The sequence below is a fragment of the Anabrus simplex genome, chromosome 4, assembly GCF_040414725.1.
Source record: "Anabrus simplex isolate iqAnaSimp1 chromosome 4, ASM4041472v1, whole genome shotgun sequence".
NCBI lineage: Eukaryota > Metazoa > Arthropoda > Insecta > Orthoptera > Tettigoniidae > Anabrus > Anabrus simplex.
The window spans coordinates 84,122,969-84,146,809 of NC_090268.1; the positions used below are offsets into that span (position 1 = coordinate 84,122,969).

At 40.1% G+C, this 23,841-nt stretch overlaps 1 protein-coding gene across 1 annotated transcript in view; it reads left to right on the top strand.

Annotated features, from left to right (window-relative positions):
* The first annotated feature begins 298 nt into the window (after positions 1-298).
* Positions 299-23,841, top strand: part of LOC137500536 (uncharacterized) — a 36,164-nt gene continuing 12,621 nt past the window's right edge. The window contains exons 1-3 of the mRNA XM_068227459.1: positions 299-430; positions 4,889-5,018; positions 21,211-21,385. Of these exons, the coding sequence (XP_068083560.1) occupies positions 342-430; positions 4,889-5,018; positions 21,211-21,385 (394 nt within the window). The 5' untranslated portion in view covers positions 299-341. The remainder of the gene's footprint in view (positions 431-4,888; positions 5,019-21,210; positions 21,386-23,841) is intronic.

Genomic DNA, 23,841 nt, shown 5'->3' on the forward strand with positions numbered 1-23,841 from the left:
ATAACAGTTTCTTCATTTTTTCTCAATTCTCTTTAACACGGACATGTTGAGTTTTGGAACTAACCAACTCATTTAATATGTAATTCTTGTTTATCCCAATGATTCACATAAGCTAATGATTAAGAGAGTAGATTGTTATTGTTATTATTATTATTATTATTATTATTATTATTATTATTATTATTATTATTCAATTGTTTTTTGATAACAGGGACATATCAAGGCAAACTGAACCTAAGGACAATAATCCTTATGGTCCTCAAGGTGGCAGCTATTTCTTGTCAACATACAAACGTCTTGGAGATACATACCATGAAACTCCAACAAGTGAAACACATGATATGTTAAAACAGGTTTTGAGTAAAGTTGACCATTCAGCCACCTTCCAGAGCAATCCACTGCACAATCTACTATCTTATAATGTGAAAGAGTAAGTATTTGACTATTCAATTGAACAGGTCATTATCAAATCACGATTGGGAAAGTAGAGAACATTAAAGAGATAAGAAGACAGGGAATGAGGGAAGTGGAAGTTAGGGAGGATTTGAAATTAATGGAGTGTGTCCCATAAAATAGAGATAAGGAATGTTAAGAGAGGGAATATTTTAAAGAAATATTTGTTGTGAGTGAAGCCTCCGTGGCTCAGACGGCAGCGTGTCAGCCTCTCACCGCTGGATACTGTGGTTCAAATCCTCGTCACTCCATGTGAGATTTGTGCTAGACAAAGCGGAGGCGGGACAGGTTTTTCTCTGGGTACTCCGGTTTACCCTGTCATCTTTCATTCCAGCAACACTCTTCATTCTCATTTCATAGCATCTATCACTCATTAATATAAATCACTTTGGGAGTGGCGACCCCATCATAATAACAGCCTATATCTGATTCATTCATTACATCCCTGACCTGGTCAAATACTGGAAAACAGGGTGTAGGTTTTCATTTTCATTTATTGTGAGTACTGAAGAGACACATGGTAGGCTGAGCGGTAAGAAAATAAAAAGGAAACATTGTGGTGGAATGAGAATGTAAAAGAAGCTGTCAAAGAAGCTGTCAAAGAAAAGAAAATTCGATGGGAAGCTTGAGTGAATGACAGAAGTGAAGAAAAGTAGTAGTATAAGGAATCTGGAAAAAAAAAAAAAAAGTGTCAACATTTGGTGAAAGGAGAGAAAAAGAAAAACTGGATGAACTTCACAAAGGAATTACAAGAAGATGTTCTTTCAGGCAACAAGAAACTGTATGGCATTATGAAGCAAAAGAGATCTGCTATATAAAACACAGTATCAATCAAGGTTGAGAATGGTGATCTGTTGACAGAGACAGATAAAGTTAAAAGAAGATGGAAAGAATACTTCAAAGAATTACTGAATATTCATTGGAGTGAACAAGAAACTGAACACAGAGAGGACAACACTGAAGATAATATCTCAAAGAGGCAATAAAGAAAATGAAGTTAAAAAAAGCACCAGGGTGTGATGAAGTACAGAAATGATAAGAGCAGTTGAACAGCTGGCGATCTATTTATAAAGTAGAGTGCTGTCAACAGACCGGAGACATAAGTGAGTGCCAGTAGAATGGAATAGAGGTATCACTGTCCCAATATTTAAGAAAGGAGACAGAAATGACAGAAGTGTCACCTTAATACCTCATGATGTAAAATTTATTATCCCAAAAGATGGCGAGTGCAAATACTTAGGTGTGAGATTTGAAAGTAATTTGCACTGGAAGGGTCATATTGATGACATTGTTGGGAAAGCATACAGATCGTTACATGTCATAATGAGGCTACTTAAAGGATGCAACAAAGAATTAAAAGAAAAAAGTTACTTGAGTATGGTTCGTCCATTATTGGAATATGCAAACAGTGTTTGAGATCCTCACCAAGAATACCTAATAAAAGAAATAGATAGTGTGCAGAGGAAAGCAGCAAGATTTGTAACAGGGGATTTCAGGAGAAAGAGTAGTGTATCAGAAATGTTAAAGGAACTTGGGTGGGAAACTTTAAGTAAGAGAAGGAAGAAAACTAGACTTATAGGATTATATAGAGCCTATACAGGAGAAGAAGCATGGGGAGATATCCGTGAGAGGCTTCAGTTGGAAAATAATTATATCGGCAGGACTGACCACAAATATAAAATTAGAAGGAATTTTAGCCGAAGCGATTGGGGTAAATTTTCATTCATTGGGAAGGGTGTGAAGGAGTGGAACAGTTTACCAGGGGTAGTGTTTGATCCTTTTCCAAAATCTGTACAGATATTCAAGAAGAGAATAAACAGCAACAGAGAAAATAAATGAAGTGTTAGAGGGCATTCGACCAGTGCAGGTTATTGTAAATAAAAAAATGTGTGTGAATAAATTAATTCCATCCCCTGGTCTAAGGAGTTTGGACAGCCAAAGTAGGGGACTGCCTGTAGGGGTGAAGTACAGTGGGGATTTCGAGGGCCCTGGGACCGCTACGGTACCTGTGAAGGCCCTTCAGGAACTCTGAAAAGTGGTGGCAAAAGGGGCTCTGGTTAAGACGCAGCAGGTCGTTATGCTACTTAGGATCCAGAACGGGTAAAAACAAAAATAGTAAATAAATAAATGCAATGTAAATATTAATCTTATACCAGTTGTATAGTATCATTTGAAGTAATTCCACATACTGTATATCAGTTGACTATATTTGTAAGTAGTACAGGAGATATTATATGTAGAATTTTGTAAACAATATAAATTTATAAGGATGAGCTGTGTGTTTAATAGAAAACTTTTTTAGCGTAAATTGTATAATATTGTATTATAGGAAAATTTTCTTCTCTTGTTAATTTAATATTTAGTGCTTGACAATAATGTAGTTTAGTATACCATTTGCCACAGAGGTAGACACCTCATTTGCAAATAAAGTGATTTTGATTTGATTTTTGATTTTGAAATGGCAATAGCACAGGGACAACAACGTGGGCAATGTAGTGGGCACTGGTTATGTTACCCTGCAGAAAGAACCAACTATGAGCATGAGTTGCAGCTGATGCCCTCCCCCACTATACCATGAAGTCTAGGGTGGGACCTGGGTGTCATTGGCGAATGCACTCTGGAATAGGCTGCTCACCTTACACGTTTACGTCCATCACTTGCATACAGACAGAACATACCCTCATCACTGAAGACCACAGATCGTCATTCCTATCTCCAGTTGACTCTTTCACGAGACCAGAGTAGCCGTGCTTGGTGGTGTCGTAGTGTTAATGGTAGCCTGACCAGAAGCGCACATGATCGTAATCCTGCTATGGTTCCCAATGGTCCTTGGTGACACAGCAGGTGCAACATGTGACTAGATTTCATTCGTGGATGATGTTCGGTCGGCTACTGTTTCTCACACAATGCATTGATCTTGACATGCATCTGTACTACGCAGACATCTGGAGCCTGGTCTCCGGGTATGAAAATGTTCCACAGACCATTGCTGAAAGCAGCGACACAACACTGATGCATTGTGCCCAACATGTGCAGCAATCCGTCGAAACGTCCATCCAGCTTTCCGCAGGCCCGCAATGTGACCTCGTACAAATGGCAGTTGTTCAACAAGAGCACGTACTTGTTGGCTGAGAATGGTTGTAAGTACCCTAGAATAAATATTGCAAACACTGTTCACCTCTAACCTCAGCACAGTTACTGCTTGCATAGTCAAAACAGAGTGTGCATGGACAAGCCTCCTGAGTGCCATCTGATCACCGATGTCCGTGACAAATCGCTAACACAACAATCCTTCAGTATGCACATACCCTGGTGCCACTGAATACATTCCTTAAGGATGTTGCATGTTTTCTTCCTGGCAGTGTATATAGATAGCTGAGAGGATAAGCCACAAGATCAGTAGCAGAGTGCAGTTAGCAGGAAAGTTCTTTCAGAGCTTAAGGACACTTATATAATAGAGATGTGCCATTGGAATGCAAAGAAAGTTACTTTATACTAATCATATATGGAGCAGAAACACTGGTGACCACCAATGCCCAGGAAAGCAAACTGCAGGGATACAAAATGAAGTTTCTTCAAAGTATACTGAGAAAATCAAGAAGCAATCTTGTAAGGAAGGGAGATCTACGAGAGAGGCTCAGAATAAACAGTCTCAGTGACTGGATAGGAACAATCACATTTAAGGTGATTTTGGCACTTGTACACTTGCTTTGGCATTATCCTTTCCTCCATTATGCACAAGGTACAAGACCCTGGGAAAGATAAAAAAAAATTTGGTTGGAGCAGGTTAAGATAGATCAGGGAGGGCGAGGGTTCAAAAATTTCGAAGTTGGAATATAAGGAACACTCTAGTGGAGATAAAGTTCTTTTAATATTTTTATTGTTATTGAATTGTACTATTGATTTCTCTAAATCAATTCCCAGGAAATTCTATAGAACATAGCTTGATTTTGGAATTAAGTTATGTGGTTACATATATGGAAAGCCCAGAATAACGGCCGAGGGGATGCGTCGTGCTGATCACACGGCCCCTCGTAATCTGCAGGCCTTTGGGCTGAGCAGCGGTCGCTGGGCAGGCCAAGGCCCTTTCAAGGGCATTAAGTGCAGTGGGGGGAGGAGGGAGTTACCTGTATGCAAAATTTAAATTAAAATTCACTAACAAAAGTAATCTGCGACATTCCACACCTTATGCTCTGCCTTCATAAACAAAGGTCAAGCAAACTGCCTCGAATCACTGTACTCCAAAAATAAATTCATAAATTAATTATTTATGGTAGTTAATCTTAATTTTATCCATCTTGCAAGGTTTAAGCAAATATTGCCATTTTCATCTTCAGTCAGTCAATATCACCAACTTTCAGGTTGATCTGTTATAATGGAAATAAGAAACAATTTTAAACCTTGTTACTAAGAGCTCTTCTCTTATCTCTTTCAGAAAAGAATTCTGTGAAGATGATCTCAAAGAAAATTATGTTTCTAAATATCCTCCTAACTATGACATTGTAGACTACCGCACATCAATGCAAAGAGATTATAGACCTATACATCTATACCCAAAGAAACCTGTAAGTAATTGAAAAAATATGCAATCTCATTTTACAGTAAAATAATTTCTCCCATCAACAACTTCATTGATGAATCATAAGTATAATCAAACTTAATTACACTGCCTTTGATGTGAACTATAAACTAACAGGAATGATACAACATTTTAAGTCCCATTGATCTACATGAAAATGTCACTATTACTCACTGGATTTTGGCTTATCTCATTTATTTCTGAAGTTGCTGGAACCACTATGGCAGGTGTTATCATGTTGTGGGGAATGTTGGGTAAAGATAAAAAATTGATGCTTACTGAATAACATCGAAACTCTCAGAGTTTGGCTAGAAAATTTTTTGCTATGGTAATGGGGTGGACTGTAGGGTAAAGTAAGGTAACTCTGTGATACAAAGGTTTTTCTGATACTGTTTACTGAAATTTTGTGTCACGGGGATGATCACACTTCAGCTGAAAGAGGGATAGTGTTGGAGTACATTGGGGTTAAAATTTTGAAAAATGTCCAATCTTTAATACCAAGAATTTATTTACAAAATTTACAGTTGAAAGTAGGCAATTCCATGATATTCTAGTTAGTCCATGATAGGGTTCAAGTAACTCCGTGACAACAAAATGTTCTCAATGAACCATGTTTTTTCATAATAGAAACTTGTTTATAATATAAAATAGGTTTATATATCTATTTTAAGTATCCTTCAGTTTCCTATTGTACCGTGTTGGCTGGGTAAATAAATAAATAAATAAATAAATAAATAAATAAATAAATAAATAAATAAATAAATAAATAAACAAATAAATAAATAAATAAATAAATAAATAAATAAATAAATGAGTACAGAACCTGGTAGCATCCTATTTCTAAGATTTATTAACTAAGCACTACAATTACACATTTACACACATGCACAGAAACATGATTGCCGAGCTTACAACTTACACAAGTACACTAACACGGTTCGTGTGTGTGTGTGAGTGAGAGAGAGAGAGAGAGAGAGAGAGTGTGTGTGTGAGTGTGTGTGTGTGTTCGATTATTTAAACTACACTCACTCAGCCACACTCGTTAGCGCTGTTACGGTCTACAGCCTGCCCGTCAGTCTTGCAGGTCGGGATAGTATCTGCTGTTCACTCAATTCATCGAACTCCATTCGCAGTCTGCATAAGTCAGCACTCAGTGTTCCCTTCGCGCTGCTCCGGAACACCCAAGGTTCTTCTCCAGCAGCCGGCCTCAAGGGACTCACACACACGATGTCCGGGAAACAGGAACGAGTCCTCGGCTCCAACAGGCAGATACTCCATCAGGCTGCACTCTCAGCCCAGACTATCACAGACTGCACTCTTCCCTAAGGCCGCATGCACACCGAGCGTGCTTCGCATGGTGTGTCACGTGTAGCGTGAAATGCTATGCATAGCGCAAGGCGTGCTTGCTGTTCACACCGAAAACTCTACGCCGTGCTCTCAGCTTAGTTTGGCGCGAGGCGTTTTAGGGTCGTCACAAACTAATGCCGTTATCCAGGTACACTAGAAACAGTTTACTGATGGAAAACAGTTACCTAAAGTTAAAAATTGGAAAGAAGAATCGAAAGTGGATTCATGAATTTAATGAAGAACGAATTACTTTCGGAGAATTCCATCGTTTGTACAGAGATGCAAGACTTTATCGCGATAAATTTTATGATTACTGGAGAATGACAAAAAAATACCTTTGACCTTCCAAACCCTACAACTGTAATGTGGCGACAAGTAGCAGAGAAATATTGGGAGAAATTAAATTTTCCCAATGTCCAGGAGCACCGTGCAGCAAACACGTGGAAATTAAATTTCTGGCTAAATCACGCTCTTTGTATGATAATTATAATAGTATTTTACAATACTGTTACAATTAGCATACACAATTTAGGCTATCATCGTAACAAAAGTGAAGTAAATGTGTGACAAATATTATATTTACTTCCAAGCCCACTCCTAGCCTGCAGAGTGATATTCTTCATGTTACCACCCTCCATTTCCAAATTATAGATTCTATCCACTTTGTCACAAAGTGTCCGGCTACATGGCTAAATGGTTACCGTACTGGCCTTTGGTCACAGGAGTCACGGGTTCGATTCCTGGCAGAGTCGGGAATTGTAATCATAATTAGTACATTCCATTGGCACGGGGGCTGGGTGTATGTGTGTATTCATAATAATTTCATCCTCATCACGATGCAGGTCACCTACGGGCGTCAATTCAAAAGACCTGCTGATACCGGGCGAGTTGGCCGTGCGCGTAGAGGCGCGCGGCTGTGAGCTTGCATCCGGGAGATAGTAGGTTCGAATCCCACTATCGGCAGCCTTGAAGATGGTTTTCCGTGGTTTCCCATTTTCACACCAGGCAAATGCTGGGGCTGTACCTTAATTAAGGCCACGGCCGCTTCCTTCCAACTCCTAGGTCTTTCCTATCCCATCGTCGCCATAAGACCTATCTGTGTCGGTGCGACGTAAAGCCCCTAGCAAAAAAAAAAGACCTTCACCTGGCAAGCCGAACTTCTCCTCGGACACTTCCGACACTAAAATCCATACGCAATTTCATCCTGTCACAATGTTAAGCCCAGTAAAGTGTGACAGTAGAAGTAATATTACTGTATATGTTTACTGTAGGAATGCGATAAAACTGTTGTAGATACGTAAGTCCACTTATTTTGCAAAACAGTTACATTTTTAAAGTTGTTGTGTCCTGGGTTCCATATCTCTTCTCTTTAAAACACTGCATGAATAATTTCTTCTTTCATAGATTCAGAACCAGCTAGGTAACGCTAAGCAATTAACCAACACTGCGCGTTGTCTGGCGCTTCGCTTAGCTGTAAGATAGGCGTTCAGCACAGCAGAGCGCGGACGGTGTGAACACCTGGCTTAGGAAGAAAGCACTGGTTATGCTTAGCGTGACGCTTAGCGTTGAGCAACACGCGACACACTATGCGAAGCGCGCTCGGTGTGCACGCGGCCTAACTCACGCCAGTGAACTCAATCTCACTCTCACTCTCACTCCCACTCCTCACTCACTAACTCTTACTAACTGCAGGCAGGTTGTTCCTCTCTTATATACCTGTGCTGGCCCTTCTAGAATAGTCCGGATGCTCGATGGATCCAGGAACATCGCGAGATGGAAGACTCCAGATTAATCATGGAGTCATTTCCATACTCCTCTGCTACTTAACTGCTGCTCGTGATTAGCGCGGTTGAAGTAAGGGGGTGACGAGCTGAGCCCATAGCAAGTTGGCATGGCGGACTCTATAACCATTACACTATGTTGCAGTTATGATTCACCACAGTTTAGGGCTAAATATTTTTATACAAAAAGGACAGTGCAAGTGTCAGTTTTTGTCACTGTCGTCAGAAATCTTGCACCCATCGCACATAAAATACACTTTGTCTATCACTTTTTCAGACTTTTCATAGTACCAAGCATGACAAAACTGGCATTCAATCCACTTGGCCCCGTTCTTCTTCCTGATGTCATCTGCATAGAAACCTCCACATGCCCCACAGTTGCCATTCACATTTTTTCGAGGTGTGGATTTCGGCTTAGGCCCAGTTGTGAATTTCATTCCTGACATTGTTGACCTGTTTTGGCTTGGTTAGCCTTGTTAGCTGGAAGTCCGAAACCCAAAGATTGCATTGCTGTAACATAATTTACTAATTTTAATTTCTAATTCAGATGGCATGGCAAAGGGTTTTCCAATTTTAGCAGTGGTGGCACGCTGAGGATCAGCTAAGAATTTAACACAATAATCCTTGAGCGTGCTCCATAGGATAACAAATTATCTACTAGCTTTGGAAACTGTCCAGCCTTCATCCTTAACGACCCGCAATGCTTCTTTCATGTTTTCAGACGTGTAGGAACGAGCTGCTTTACTCTTCTTGGGTGCCATCACTGTATGCAAATCCTAGGAAAAACAATCATATTGCCAAACTCCTTTACTCCACGCAGTAGCACAACTTTTTTGTAATTTTTATATCTAAATTATTAGTATCTTGCCAGTAACTCTTGTTGAAATTGAACATTCTCATTAAAACTGCTCTTAATAATGTATTAAAATGTACAAAAATGCTTTCACTACAAAGAAAAGGTGTGTTGACACTTCAAACTTTCTCAAAGGACTCTGTAAAATCTCACACAGACACCCACAGAGGGTGCTAGCTACCTTGGAGGTGTCCTGCATTTATCTGCCTTCTGGTTGAAGAGTTTACAGACATTCAGCTTTCAAGCCACGCCATGATAAAGGAAATGCATACTATCATGACATTCTTGACATTACAGAGTTTCCTTATTTCACCCTACTGCCAGCAACTCTACGCCAAGTGACAGGCAGCAGAAAATAACCTGCTTAACCTGAAGGAGCCAACGGCGTAAGGCAGAGGAGCTCCAGCAGGAGGATCTTGGTCCCTCAGTATAGGAAATGAAGCTGAAATCCATAATCAGTCACCACTGATCTGCACTTAGGGCAGTCGCCCAGGTGGCAGATCCCCTATCAGTTCTTTATCTATACTTTTCTTGAGTAATTTCAAAGAATTCAGAAATTTATTGAACATCTCACTTACAAAATTATTCCAAACTCTACACCTCTGATACTGTCCGCTCTATTCCAACTTTATCTTCATATTGTGATCTCTCCTACTTTTAAAAGTACCACTCAAACTCATTCATATACTAATGTCATACCACACCATCTCTCCACTGACAGCTTGGAATATACCACTTAGTCAATCAGCTCGTCTCCTTACTATCAAGTCTTCCCAGCCCAAAGTTTGAAACATTTTCTTAACACTACTCCTTTATCAGAAATCACCCAGAACAAATTGTGCTGCTGTCCTTTGGCTCTTTTCCGGTTCTTATATCACGTGTGGGTCCCATACACTGAATTTTGGTTTGGCCAGAGGGTTTAAGGTCAATATTTTTCCTGACAAAACATGGTTATGAAGGTATTTAGGGATTGTAGGAGGATGTAAAGGAGAAGACATATAAAGCTGTGAATCTGAAATGAGCTTGTCAGCAGCCGAATAGATAATAGAGGCCTGCATTAACTGGTCTAGACTCAGTTTGACTTTTACCAGTCAGTGAATATATCGCGATTGTTGTACATGACCAAGCATTCCATAGCAGGCCAATCTTGCCCCTAAGTGTACTATTGCTTAAGAAACAACACCGTGTAGCTAACAGAATACACCAGATGCAGTGGTTCAACATCACATAGCAAACATGTACCAATACAAACATAAATGATGTCTTTCTCTTATTTACAAGAGCATTTTTACAGTTTTATATGCTTCTTTCCTTCTGGTGTACCACAAACCTACTATGCTGGCATAGCAGGGGGAGAGGTGATACTCCCACGTGGTGTGTCCCAGGTTGCGGATAGACGAGTCCTAACCGGCTTGCTGGCGGACTTGAGGGAAATAAAATACCTCTCGCGGACCAAACACACTACCCCCTGCGGGTGGGGGATGCACATGTAGAACACACCTGCGGTATCCCCTGCCTGTCGTAGGAGGCAACTGAGAGGGGCCCAAGGGGCTCTCAACTTGGGAGTGTGGATTGGCAACAACGGGGCCCTTAGCTGAGTCTTGGCATTGCTTCCACTTACTTGTGCCAGGCTCCCCACTTTCGTCTATCCTGTCCGACCTCCCTTGGTCAACTGTTGTTCTTTTCTGACCCCGAAGATATTAGAGCATTCGAGGCCTAGGGAGTCTTTCATTTTCACACCCTTCATGGACCTTGCCTTTCATCGTCCGTTACTTCATTTTTCGAAGTGACGGATCCCTTCTTTTTTCTCTCTCTCTCTACCCCCTGTGGGTGGGGGAGGCAGATGAAAAATACACCCACGGTATCCCCTGCCTGACGCGAGAAGGGACTAAAAGGGGCGATCAAGGTATGATTGAATTAGAACCATGAAACTCCTTTTGATTTGCACCATCACGCAGGGAACACCATGGGTTGCCTGTACTTGCGAGTAGTACCACTATATTAGGTATGAAATAGGTTTGTGATTAGTAGCAGCAGAGAGTGGTTCACTGTAGGTTTCCAGTACCCATGAGTCGTACCCATGTGAACAACACCACGGGTCTGGGCGTTGCCTGTGATTAGTACCACTATATGAGCGGCGCCATGGGTCTGCGTTGCCTGCGCTTAATACCCACTATGTGAGGAACACCACGGGATTAACCTTGCCCGTGATTAGTACACCTGAGTGAGGAACACCATTGGTTTGCGTTGCCTATGTGTGGCGCCATTATGTGAGAAACACCATAGGTCTGTGTTCATCACCTCTATGACGTCCAATACGTGTGAGTAGTACCACCATATGTGGAACACCGTGAGTCTACGCTACTTTTGATTAGTACCCCAACATGACAAATACCATGGTTCTACTTTACTAGCGATAAATACTATTATTAGGGGCCGTTGACCTGTATTTTGTACCCCTTTGGACAACAAGCATCCTCGATCCAGGATTGTGCTCTAGAAGTGGTCTCTTGGTCAGTAATACTAAATTTTATGGTAGTTTTTGGGTAGGATCCACTGATTGTTTTAAATTTATATCCATCTGTTTTATATCCATCTGTTCATTCTTCATGCCATTTTTTATTTTAGTCAGTGGATAATTATGAACTTTTAATTTGTCATTTCATTTCGTACCATCAGGGGCCGACGACCTAGATGTTAGGCCGCTTTAAACAACAATCATCATCATCATCATCATCATCATCATCATCATCATCCTTCTGGTGTAGATTAGTATTTTGTCATCACGTGGCACTGATTCTCAAGCAACGAAATACATTGTGTCCATAGGAATTAGCCATTCCTAACTTGTTACTGTAGGATTAATGTTATAACCAAGGTGATCTGTTCTTGTTCTAAATTATTTCAGTAATGCACTTCCTGTATTCTGTGTTAACAAAAATAAATTACAGTATATTACTTAAAGATTAGTTGATAATAGCACACCTGGTGACCATAATTACCTGCCAGTGAATCAACAGACATTGATAGGTGTCTAAGTTCAGCCAACTTTGAATAATCCCTAAATGACAGTACTTAATGACCACTCCAATAATTCTGTACTTAGCAGTTTTCTAAACGTATAACACTTTCTTTAATATTCCAATTGTATGTTGTATTATCTCGGGCAAGATCGTTTGAAAAAGTTGATGTCCAGAAATGCCCAAATGGTAAAATATCAATAACGCTACAGTTAAGATACCTACAAAAATCTCTAAAACTACAAAATCGTTTGTAAAATATCAATAACGTCACAGTAAAGATATATACAAAAATCTCTAAAACTACAAAATAGTTTGTAATATATCAATAACGTCACAATAAAGATATCTAAAAAATCTCTAAAACTACAAAATAGTTTGTAAAATATCAATAATGTCACAATAAAGATATCTACAAAAATCTCTAAAACTACAAAATAGTTTGTAAAATATCAATAACATCACAATAAGGATATCTACAGAAATCTCTAAAACTACAAAATAGTTCATAAAATATCAATAACGTCACAATAAAATTATTATCTACATAAATCTCTAAAACTACAAAATAGTTTGTACATACATACATATATTATCATTAAAGACTGTTATGCCTTTCAGCATTCAGTCTGCAAGCTTCTGTGAATTTACTAAACGTTGCCACAATCCTCTATTTGCAACTAGTGCTGTGGCCTCATTTAGTTCTATACCTCTTATCTTTAAATCGTTAGAAACTGAGTCTAACCATCGTCATCTTAGTCTCCCCCTACTTCTCTTACCCTCCATAACAGAGTCCATTATTCTCCTAGGTAGCCTATCCTCTTCCATTCACCTTACATGACCCCACCACCGAAGCCGGTTTATGCGTACAGCTTCATCCATTGAGTTCATTCCTAAATTAGCCTTTATCTCCTCATTCCGAGTACCCTCCTGCCATTGTTCCCACTATTTTGTACCAGCAATCATTCTCGCTACTTTCATGTCTGTTACTTCTAACTTATGAATAAGATATCCTGAGTCCACCCAGCTTTCGCTCCCGTAAAGCAAGGTTGGTCTGAAAACAGACCGATGTAAAGATAGTTTCATCTGGGAGCTGACTTCCTTCTTACAGAATACTGCTGATTGCAACTGCGAGCTCACTGCATTAGCTTTACTACACCTTGATTCAATCTCACTTACTATATTACCATCCTGGGAGAACACACAACCTAAATACTTGAAATTATTGACGTGTTCTAGCTTTGTATCACCAATCTGACATTCAATTTTGTTGAATTTCTTACCTACTGACATCAGTTTACTCTCCGAAAGGCTAATTTTCATACCATACTCATTGCACCAATTTTCAAGTTCCAAGATATTAGACTGCAGGCTTTTGGCACAATCTGCCATTAAGACCAAGTCGTCAGCATAGGCCAGGCTGCTTATTACATTTCCACCTAACTGAATACCTCCCTGCCATTTTATACCTTTCAGCAGATGATCCATGTAAACTATGAACAGCAAAGGTAAAAGATTACACTCTTGTCTAACCCCTGTTAAGTACCCTGAACCAAGAACTCATTTCACCATCAATTCTCATTGAAGTCCAATTGTCAACATAAATGCCTTTGATTGATTTTAACAATCTACCTTTAATTCCATAGTCCCCCAGTATGGCAAACGTCTTTTCCCTCGGTACCCAGTCATATGCTTTCTCTAGATCTACGAAACATAAACACAACTGCCTATTCCTCTCGTAGCATTTTTAAATTACCTGGCGCATACTGAAAATCTGATCCTGACAGCTCCTCTGTGGTCTGAAACCACACTGGTTTTCATCTAACTTCCTCTCAACTACTGATCACACCCTCTCTTCCTAGATGCCAATGAATACTTTGCCTGGTATACTAATCGATGAGATACCTCGATAGTTGTTGTAATCCTCCCTGTTCCCTTGCTTATAGATAGGTGCAATTACTGCTTTTGTCCAATCTGAAGGTACCTTACCAACACTCCATGCTAATTTTACTACTCTATAAAGCCATTTCATCCCTGCCTTCCCACTATACCTCACCATTTCAGGTCTAATTTCATCTATTCCTGCTGCCGTATGACAATGGAGTTTATTTACTATCCTTTCCACTTCCTCAGGCGTAATTTCACCAACATCATTTTCCTCCTCCCCATGAGCTTGGCTGTTCGCAACACCACCAGGAAGATTTCCTTTTATGTTGAGAAGATGTTCAAAATATTCCCTCCACCTCTCCAGTTATTCTCTAGGATCTATTATGAGTTCACTTGAATTACTCAAAACACTGTTCATTTCATTTTTCCCTCCCTTCCTAAGATTCTTTATTACTGTCCAGAAAGGTTTCCCAGCTGCTTGACCTAGCCTTTCCAGGTTATGACCAAAATCTTCCCACAACTTCTTTTTGGATTCAACAACTATTTGTTTCGGTCTGTTTCTTTCATCTACGTACAAATCCCTGTCTGCCTAAGCCCTTGTTTGGAGCCATTTCTGATAAGCCTTCTTTTTAAGTTTACAAGCTGCTCTCACTTCATCATTCCACCAAAATGTTCACCTTTTCCCATCTTTACTCACAGTTGTTCCTAGGCATTCCCTTGCTGTTTCTACATACAGTATCCCTGTATGCCACCCATTCACTTTCTATATCCTGAACCTGCTTACTGTCTACTGTTTGAAGCTTCTCACTAATCATATCCACGTACTTCTGTCTAATTTCCTCTTCCTGGAGATTTTCTACCCTTATTCATTTGCAGACAGATTTCACTTTCTCTACCCCAGGCCTAGAGATACTTAGTTCACTACAGATCAGATAGTGGTCTGTATCATTGAAAAATCCCCGGAAAACTCGTTCATTCCTAACAGATTTCCTGAATTCGAAGTCGGTTAAGATATAGTCTATTATGGATCTGGTGCCCCTAGCCTCCCATGTGTAGCGGTGAATAGCCTTATGCTTGAAGAATGTATTCATAACAGCTAAACCCATACTAGCACAGAAGTCCAGCAAACGCTTCCCAATCCCATTAGCTTTCATATCTTCCCCACATTTACCAATCACCCTTTCGTATCCTTCGTTCTATTTCCAACTCTCGCATTGAAATCGCCCATTAGCACTATTCTATCCTTGCTATTCACCCTGATCACAATGTCACTCAATGCTTCATAAAACTTGTCAACTTCATCATCAGCTGCACCCTCACATGGTGAATACACTGAGACAATTCTCGTCCTAATTCCTCCAACTGCCAAATCTTCCCACATCATTCACTCATTTACATGCCTAACAGAAACTATGTTGCGTGCAATGGTATTCCTGATAAAGAGCCCTACCCAATACTCTGTCCTTCTCTTTCTAACACCCATCAAGTACACTTTATAATCTCCTATCTCTTCCTCGTTATCTCCCCTTACCTGTATATCACTTACTCCTAGCACATCCAGATGCATCCTCTTTGCTGACTCAGCCAGTTCTACTTTCTTTCTTCCATAAGCCCCATTAATATTGATAGCTCCCCATCGAATTCCATTTTGTTCGCCAAGTTGTTTCCAAGGAGTCCCTCGTCTGTCAAATGGGAGTGGGACTCCATTACTCCCATAGGTCCGAGGCTTGCTTAAAATGTTCTGAGCTTGGTAAATTCATGAAGCAGGATGCTACCCTACTTACACATAGTCCAAGTGAGAATCTCTTCTCGAACGGGTTATGGACCACCGGTGTATTGTATAGTCCTAGCCATCTGAGCACAAGGAGGGTCATGACCGAGATGCCCACTCCCATTCCATAGCAACTGGTATCCTGACTCTCAGGACTGCTTACTAGGCCACTCAGTTGTTGCCCATTGTTCAACAACTAGGACGTGACTACAGTAACCCACACCGTGGACCAGAAAAAAATATCAATAACGTCACAATAAAGATATCCACAAAAATCTCTAAAACTACAAGATAGTTTGTAAAATATCAATAACGTCACAATAAGGATACTACAAAAATCTCTAAAACTATAAAATAGTTTGTAAAATATCAATAACATCACAATAAGGATATCTACAAAAATTGCTAAAACTACAAAATAGTTTGTAAAATATCAATAACATCACAATAAAGATATGTACAAAAAATTGCTTGACATATAATTTACATGTAGCCGACCCCGTGGTGAAGGGGTAGCGTGCCTGCCTCTTACCCGGAGGCCCCGGGTCGCTTCCTGGCCAGGTCAGGGATTTTTACCTGGACCTGAGGGCTGGTTTGAGGTCCACTCAGCCTACGTGATTAGAATTGAGGAGCTATCTGACTGTGAGATAGCGGCACCGGTCTAGAAAGCCAAGAATAGCGGCCGAGAGGATTCGTCGTGCTGACCACATGACACCTTGTAATATGCAGGCCTTCGGGCTGAGCAACGGTTGCTTGGTACGCCAAGGCCCTTCAAGGGCTGTAGTACCATACGGTTTGGTTTTTATCATTTACATGTACACCCTTTGTCAGAAATATTCCGGAACAAGTGTTGTATTTCTGAGGTTGTAATGCTAACAAAAGAACAAATGTTGGTTTTATGTTACCTCGTATGTGTATGTTCTGAGATGGCCTTGGCCATGTTTCCACGCACATGCACAAGGGGGCAAGGCTGTGCCTAGCAACACACTGTTTGGTTTAGTGATGGTGACACAATGGACGCTGATTGTGAACAAAGAGTGAACATTAAGTTTTGCGTTAAGCTTAGGAAAACCCCTAGTGAAACATGGATAATGATTACACCAACATATGGAGGCGATGCACTGTCAAGAAGCCATGTGTTCGAGTGGCACAAAAGGTTTCGGGAAGGCAGAGATTCAGTGCAAGATGATCCCAGAACTAGCCGCCAGTCTACAGCACATTCCGATACAAATGTGGAGCGTGTAATCCAGTTATTGCAAGAAGACCGTCGTGTAACTGTGCGCGAGATATCAGAAGAGCTTCATATGAATCGTGACGTGAGTTATAAGTTTTTATGCGAAGATTTAGGGAAACGGAAACTGAATGCATAACTCATCCCATACACCCTAACAGATGACCAGAAAGAGGAAAGCTGGATAGAGCCAGACATGCTCCCACATTTCCAACAAAGATTATTGCTGAGGATGAAAGTTGGTGTTACCAGTATGACCCCCCACATGAAGCGTCTAAGTGCAGAATGGCAGAGTCCTGGATCACCAGCCTTGAAAAAAGCCAAGCATCAACCTTCGAGAACAAAGACAATGTTTATCACATTCTTTGACAGTAAAGAGTACCATGAGTACGTTCCACCAGATGAAATAGTGAACCAAACTCTTTAGATCAAAGTCTTGAAACGTTTGCGACAAACAATTCGATGTCACTGCTATGATTTGTGGCAGTCACAGGACTGGTTCTTACTGCATGACAATGCAAGACCTCACACTGCTTTATCTGTTAATGAGTATCTGGCCAGACATTCTGTCATTGTCGTCCCACTTCCACCATATTCGCCCGACCTCTCACCTTGTGATTTTTTTCTTGTTTCCTTGAGTGAAATTGCGACTGAAAGGAAAGCTTCATCAATATATCGCAGACATCCAACGGGCTGTGACACCTGAGCTCACAAGCATCGCATTTGACAATTTCCCTGCTTGCTTCCAAGACCTTCAGAAACGTTGGCAATTGTGTATAGATGGCCAAGGCGACTACTTCGTCAGGAGCTAAGACCTTTACTTGGTAAGTGCAACTTTCCTATTTTTTACGACCTCAGTCCTGGAACTTTTCTGACACAGTAATAATATAAACCAAGTAAACATTCAAATAAGTACCTACGCAACGCATGGAGCAATTTCATATCAAGACATGTTATTTGACCTATATAACCCTTTCTTCTTCTTCTTCTTCTTCTTCTTGCGTTACGGCCTCTGTAGGACCACGGACAGCTCCTTCATGGATTGCATTTTCTTCTTCTCCTCCCAGAACCTCTTCATCCTTTCTCTTCTTCTCTCCCGCTCTTCTTCCGAGATATTCAGTATCCTCTTCTCTTGTCTACTCCACTGGTGACTCTCAATCCTTTTCCTGTATCCATCCCTATCGTTGATCTCTGGCATATTAGTCGGTATGTACTTCCTTTTCCAATTTTCCTTTTCTTCCACCTTGATCCCCAATTCTGACCAATCTTTCCGGAGTTCAACTACCCACTTGGTTCCTGTCTTTCCTCGTGTCCTCGCTGTTGTTTCCCATACTCTTTTCGTCATTCTATCCATATTCATCCTGATTACATGTCCCGCAAACCGTGCTCTTTTCAGTCTGATTTCTTCTGAGATTGTCCTCATGTTCCGGTATAGTTCTTCCCTGGGTCTCCTCATCCATCTCTCACCTCCTCTCTTAGGGCCTAGTATTTTCCTCAATATTTTTCTCTCTTCTTTCTCTAGTTGTTCCGCACCATTTCTTCCTAGTGCTATAGTCTCAGCAGCATATAATACAGCATTTCTCACCGTTGCCTTGTAATGTCTGATCTTTGCGTCCGTAGATATATTCTTTTTATTGTATATATCTCTGGTCATACAGAAGGCTGATCGCATCTTTTTTATCCTCTCTGTTATTCCTTCATTGCTCCTATTCCTTCCTGTTATAAATTCTCCTAGGTACTTGAATTTGTCCACCTTCTGCACGGTGCCTTCCGGTGTTGTCCAATCCTCAGTGGTATTCAATGTCTTTGTCTTGTTGTAGGCGATCCTCAGTCCTACCCTTCCGGCTATATTGCTTAAGTTGTTGAGTTGTGTCTTTGCATCTTCTTCTGTCTCACTTACTATAACTATGTCGTCCGCAAAGGCTAGACAATCTACTTGGGCCCTATTGTCCTTTTTGTCCCCAACATGCGTCTTTGGTATTCCCATTGTCTCATTCATTGTTCTCCACTGTCTGATGACTTCATCCAGAGCTATGTTGAACAACATTGGTGATAATCCATCTCCTTGTTTTACACCAGTGTTGATATCAAATTCTTCAGAGAGTACTCCTCTGAATCTCACCCTTGCCTTTGTGTCTGATAGAATTTCCATTATGAGTTCATGTGTAGTGCCATCTAATCCTCTGTTCTTCAGGATTCTTCCAAGAGTTTGTCTGTCGATGGAGTCATATGCCTTAGTGAAATCTACAAAGGTTACCACCGTTTTTTTGTTCTTTAAGGCCCTATGTTCTATCAGTTGTTTCAGTATAAATATCTGTTCTATGCATCCTCTTCCCTTCCTAAATCCTGCTTGGTAGTCTCCAATTGTACTTTCTAACTGTTCTTCCAGTCTATTGAGCAGGACTTTCGACAACACCTTATAGCCAATCTCTAGTAGCGAAATTCCTCTATAGTTGTTTGCATCCCTCTTGTCTCCCTTCTTATGTATTGGTATTATGATCGCATTCTTCCATCCTTCTGGTAACTTCTTTGTTCTCCAAATCTGGCCGATGATGTTAGTCATGTTGTCTACTGCCTTGTCACCTCCCCACTTAATCATCTCAGCTGATATTCCATCTTCTCCGGTTGCTTTGTTATTCTTTAGATCGCTTATGGCCTGCGCGACCTCATCTCTAGTTGGAGGACATGACTCTCTCTCTTCTGTGTTTGTCCCCTTTCAGACCATGTATGCACAATTGTGCAGGTTCGTATTTTATTTATGTCTGAGCTTATTTGACGTTTTCTTGGCGCTAGACCAGACTGCAGTGCTTGTGCAGGAGTTTAAAAATACAGTTCATATGCAAGATGGCGGGAATCAGTAATGCCTAAAATAAGTATTTATTTATTTATTGCATTCATATTAATCTAGAAGCTTTACTGAATATAAAATATAATCAATGAAGTGTGTAAATTGTTTAGCAAATGTAAATTGTGAACTTACAACATCGTACGTAATACCATGAGGTTTTGAATGTTGTGCGGGCTAGGTCTCCCTATAGGCAATGCATGTGGGAGTGCTGGGTGCTGCTACCAAAAATGACTGTAAAAGCAGAACTCATACCCTACGTGAGAAATGTAATGTAGAAGATTTTAATTGTTTAAAATCATTCCACACTGTAAAATAGAACATTTGATCATGTACATGTGTATAGTCACTCGTAATAAGTTGAATTTTTTTTAATTTTTTGTAAATAGTGAATTAAGTTCTGACATGCACAATTGTGTGGGTTCTGTTTTTCAGCCGATAGTTCTTATTTTGTAAAATAAACTGTATAAACGTGTATTTGAGAGGATTTTAGTAAGTTTTTGACGTACAAACAAAAATTCACATCTCCAGTTTTCTTTCAGGTCTGACGACAAGGAGCTACTGCCAAAAGGGCAGTAAAAGCAAAACTTGTCCTCAGTGCAGAAAAAGTAATGTTTACTTGTGTTTGATCGAAGATTTAATTGTTTTCAATTATTCCCCACTGTAAAATAGAACATTTGATCACGTACTTATGTATATTCACATGCATTGAGGTAATTTTTCTTTTTTTGTAAGTAGTGAATTAAGTCCTGACATGCACAATTGTGCGGGTGCTTTTTTTTTTCAGAGATTAATTTCTATTTTATAAAATAAACTAAAAATATATGTATTTAAGAGCATTTTAGTCAGTTTTTGACGTACAAACAAAAATTCACACCGCCAGTTTTCTTTCAGGTGTGAAAGGGTTATAACAAATGCTGCAGAGCAGCTCAGATCCTCTAGTAGGAACTGAAACAGAAAAATATAAAGCACCATAATGTATGACTATGTTGCTGATGGTGTACAGTAAATTAGGTAATTACTCGAAGGGACTGATTTGACACAGACAGAAAGGATTGAACATAAACAGACTCACATGGATCTTCTATACTAGGTTGTGGCATACAGTAATGCTTCGCAAAAGCATTTGGAGGTTAGTTGTTAAAGCCAGGTGTCAGACTTTTCAATTTAACCTATGGTCTTCATATTTGGTCATTCAGGGCTCTAGTAGATATGGATGTAGAAGAACCGGGATCAATGACGAGAGTGATGAGAAGACCACAGTGTGTGAAGACATGGAGTTTGTCACTGTCCTTTTGTGCTTTTATTTGTATACAGGTCTCTCTCTTCTGTTGTACCCATTTCTATGCTAATCTGTAGTTGTGTTTATCCTTTATATGTTCGTACCCTCATTCCTAGCTTGCATTTTATAATAGCATTCTTATCGAGATTAAATTGTTACAGGTTTCAAAGGTAGCACAACCAAGAGAGAAGAATATATTGTGCTTATCTGAGCTTAACGATGCAGGTTCTATGAAAAGACGTGGCATCAATAAGTTTCTGGATGATGGCCTTGAAGATTTTTATACAAATAAACATTTAAGATGGGATCGTTATTCTTCCTATGACCCAACTACAGGTAGGTACACAGGAGAGAAATACCATCACTGTGGCAAACAACAGAACACTTGATCAAAATAATGCCATGGAAAAACTCATATATGCTTTATTTGTTAAACACATGAACAAATAAATTAATGTAGTTTAAAAATGATATATTTATCATTAATCGTTAGCGTCTGAGGTGGCCAAGGTAGGATTTCCCTCTGGACTTGTGACTGAATTGCTGACCAGAGGTTGGTAATTTTGTTGATGATGTTAAGATATAAATCTACTTAGGTACATATGAATAAGTGCATAGTATTGTGTGTTCCTTGCATTTAATATTTTTCAGCCTTAATTTGAATTATTATCAAAATACAATTCACCTCTCATATAGATCATAAACCTGCAAGGAACTCACACAATACCACGGGCTCATTCTTTTTCAGAAAGACTGCACAAATACACATGTTCAGTTTTACAGATGCAATAAGTGAACTAGCCGATAGTCCTACAAGGGACCTTCCCTTACAGAATCTATCTAGAATATTTTATATTATAGTGTGTCTCCAACAACAAAATTAAAGGGACTGACTTAAGTGCCTATTCTCCGGGCCACCTTTTGAGCAAACTAAAGTGGAAGAGAGGGTATAGCCCAGGGGAAGACGCACATGAGAGGGGATGCACCTACGGTGTTGTCACATGGTAGGAGAGGGGCAAGGGGGCACGCATTTCATCCCTTATGTCGACACAAGTTAGGGCAATGGTGTACCCACTGCAGAGCTGCCATACTCATTCAGTAGATATCTTGACCACGTGAATGCAGTTACTATCATATTACGTTTAAAACTTCAGTGAATACATTAATGTATTATTTCAACGCAAAGCAAAAGCAAAAAGCAAAGTCACCTCCGTACAGGCCATGAAGGCCCTTTGAGGAGTGGAAGGAAAAGGCTTCCACCATTGTTAACCTCGGCACGTAATGGGGTGGAGTGGTTAGCTCTACGCCCGGCCGCCTTTGCCCCCAGGAATTAACCTGGTACTCATTTTTGGTGTAGGCTGAGTGAACCTCAGGGCCATATGCACCGCTGGAAGTGGAAATCTTGTTTCATAAATTTTAAGACTTCCTGACAGGGATTCGAACCCACGTCCTTCCGGAAGAACCGAGCACGCCCTTACCGCCTCGGCCAGGCAGCCCCTAATCTTTCAAATGTGGCTCAATTTACAACTGGTGAGCTCTACTGTGTTACAGTGTTGGAGTACAACTTTCAATTGCATGCTGGTTCATTTGGCTACCAAGGTGAGAGTGATGAGGCAATGACGTTACTTCTGCTTTAGTCTGTTCGAAAGGTGGCTGGACTACAGAAGTTCTTTTGTGGCACAACCTTCCTGCAAAACAATAACCCTTCAATACAGGACTTAATGTCCAACAGCTCAGTCCCTACATCATGCTCACATATTTGTAATGTCCATTGTATAACAGGGAGTGTTGTGTCAGCACCTGATTCTGAAAAATTTCAGAAGAGCTAATGGAAGAGGTTCACATATGTAAGTGAATAGTGGTTAGTAACGGGTAAGAAAGACAGGAGTTACAACATACAGTTATTAATAATGATCGTGTTTTCAGAAAATAACGGAATTGCTATTTTTCAGGAGTTAATTTTTCCTAGTCTTTACCATTGTCACTGTCCAACATAATAACATAGAAAAAGGAGGAGAGAGGATTCTAACTTGAATTTTTGAATTTTCTCACGTGGAAAATCCTTTGTCCTTTTAGTTTGCTGTAGGCTTCTAATACTTTATGCAGTATTGACATCTTTCATTTTTATATGTTTGATTGCACAGTAAAAGGACTCTTGACTTGGGAACATGGTTTGACCATTGCCAATGGAAGAGCTTCCATTAGAGTCTGGCATTCTTTTAACATACTTTTACCAGTTTCCTCAGCATAATCTTTCCTATCTGATCTCTCTTGGTGAACTCCTGTTCTAACGATGATGATGATGATGCTTGTTGTTTTAAGGGGCCTATCATCGAAGGTCATCAGCCCCTAATGGAACGAGATGAACAACATGAGATATGAAGTTAAAATTTTAAAAAGTATCCACTGACTAGAGTTAAAAAAAATGGTGATGAAAAAAAGTGAGGGCGAGATTAAAACATTCAGTGGATCTAATGTGCAATACATTATTTTCTAATAAAATAAGAGAAAATACAGTACAGATATTAACACATTCCGCAGCTGAATACGCATGCCCGGTGTGGTACAAATCTTGCCATACCAAAGCAGTTGATGTAGCACTCAACGAAACCTGCCGCATTATTACTGGATGTTTGAGACCTACACCTTTAGAAAAAGTGTATTGCCTTGCAGGGATAGCACCTCCCGATATTCGCCGTGAAGTGGCAGCCAAGAAAGAAAAGAGAAAGGTGTTGACATCGGAAGCCCACCCTTTGTTTGGATATGAGCCACGACGCCAGCGGCTTAAGTCT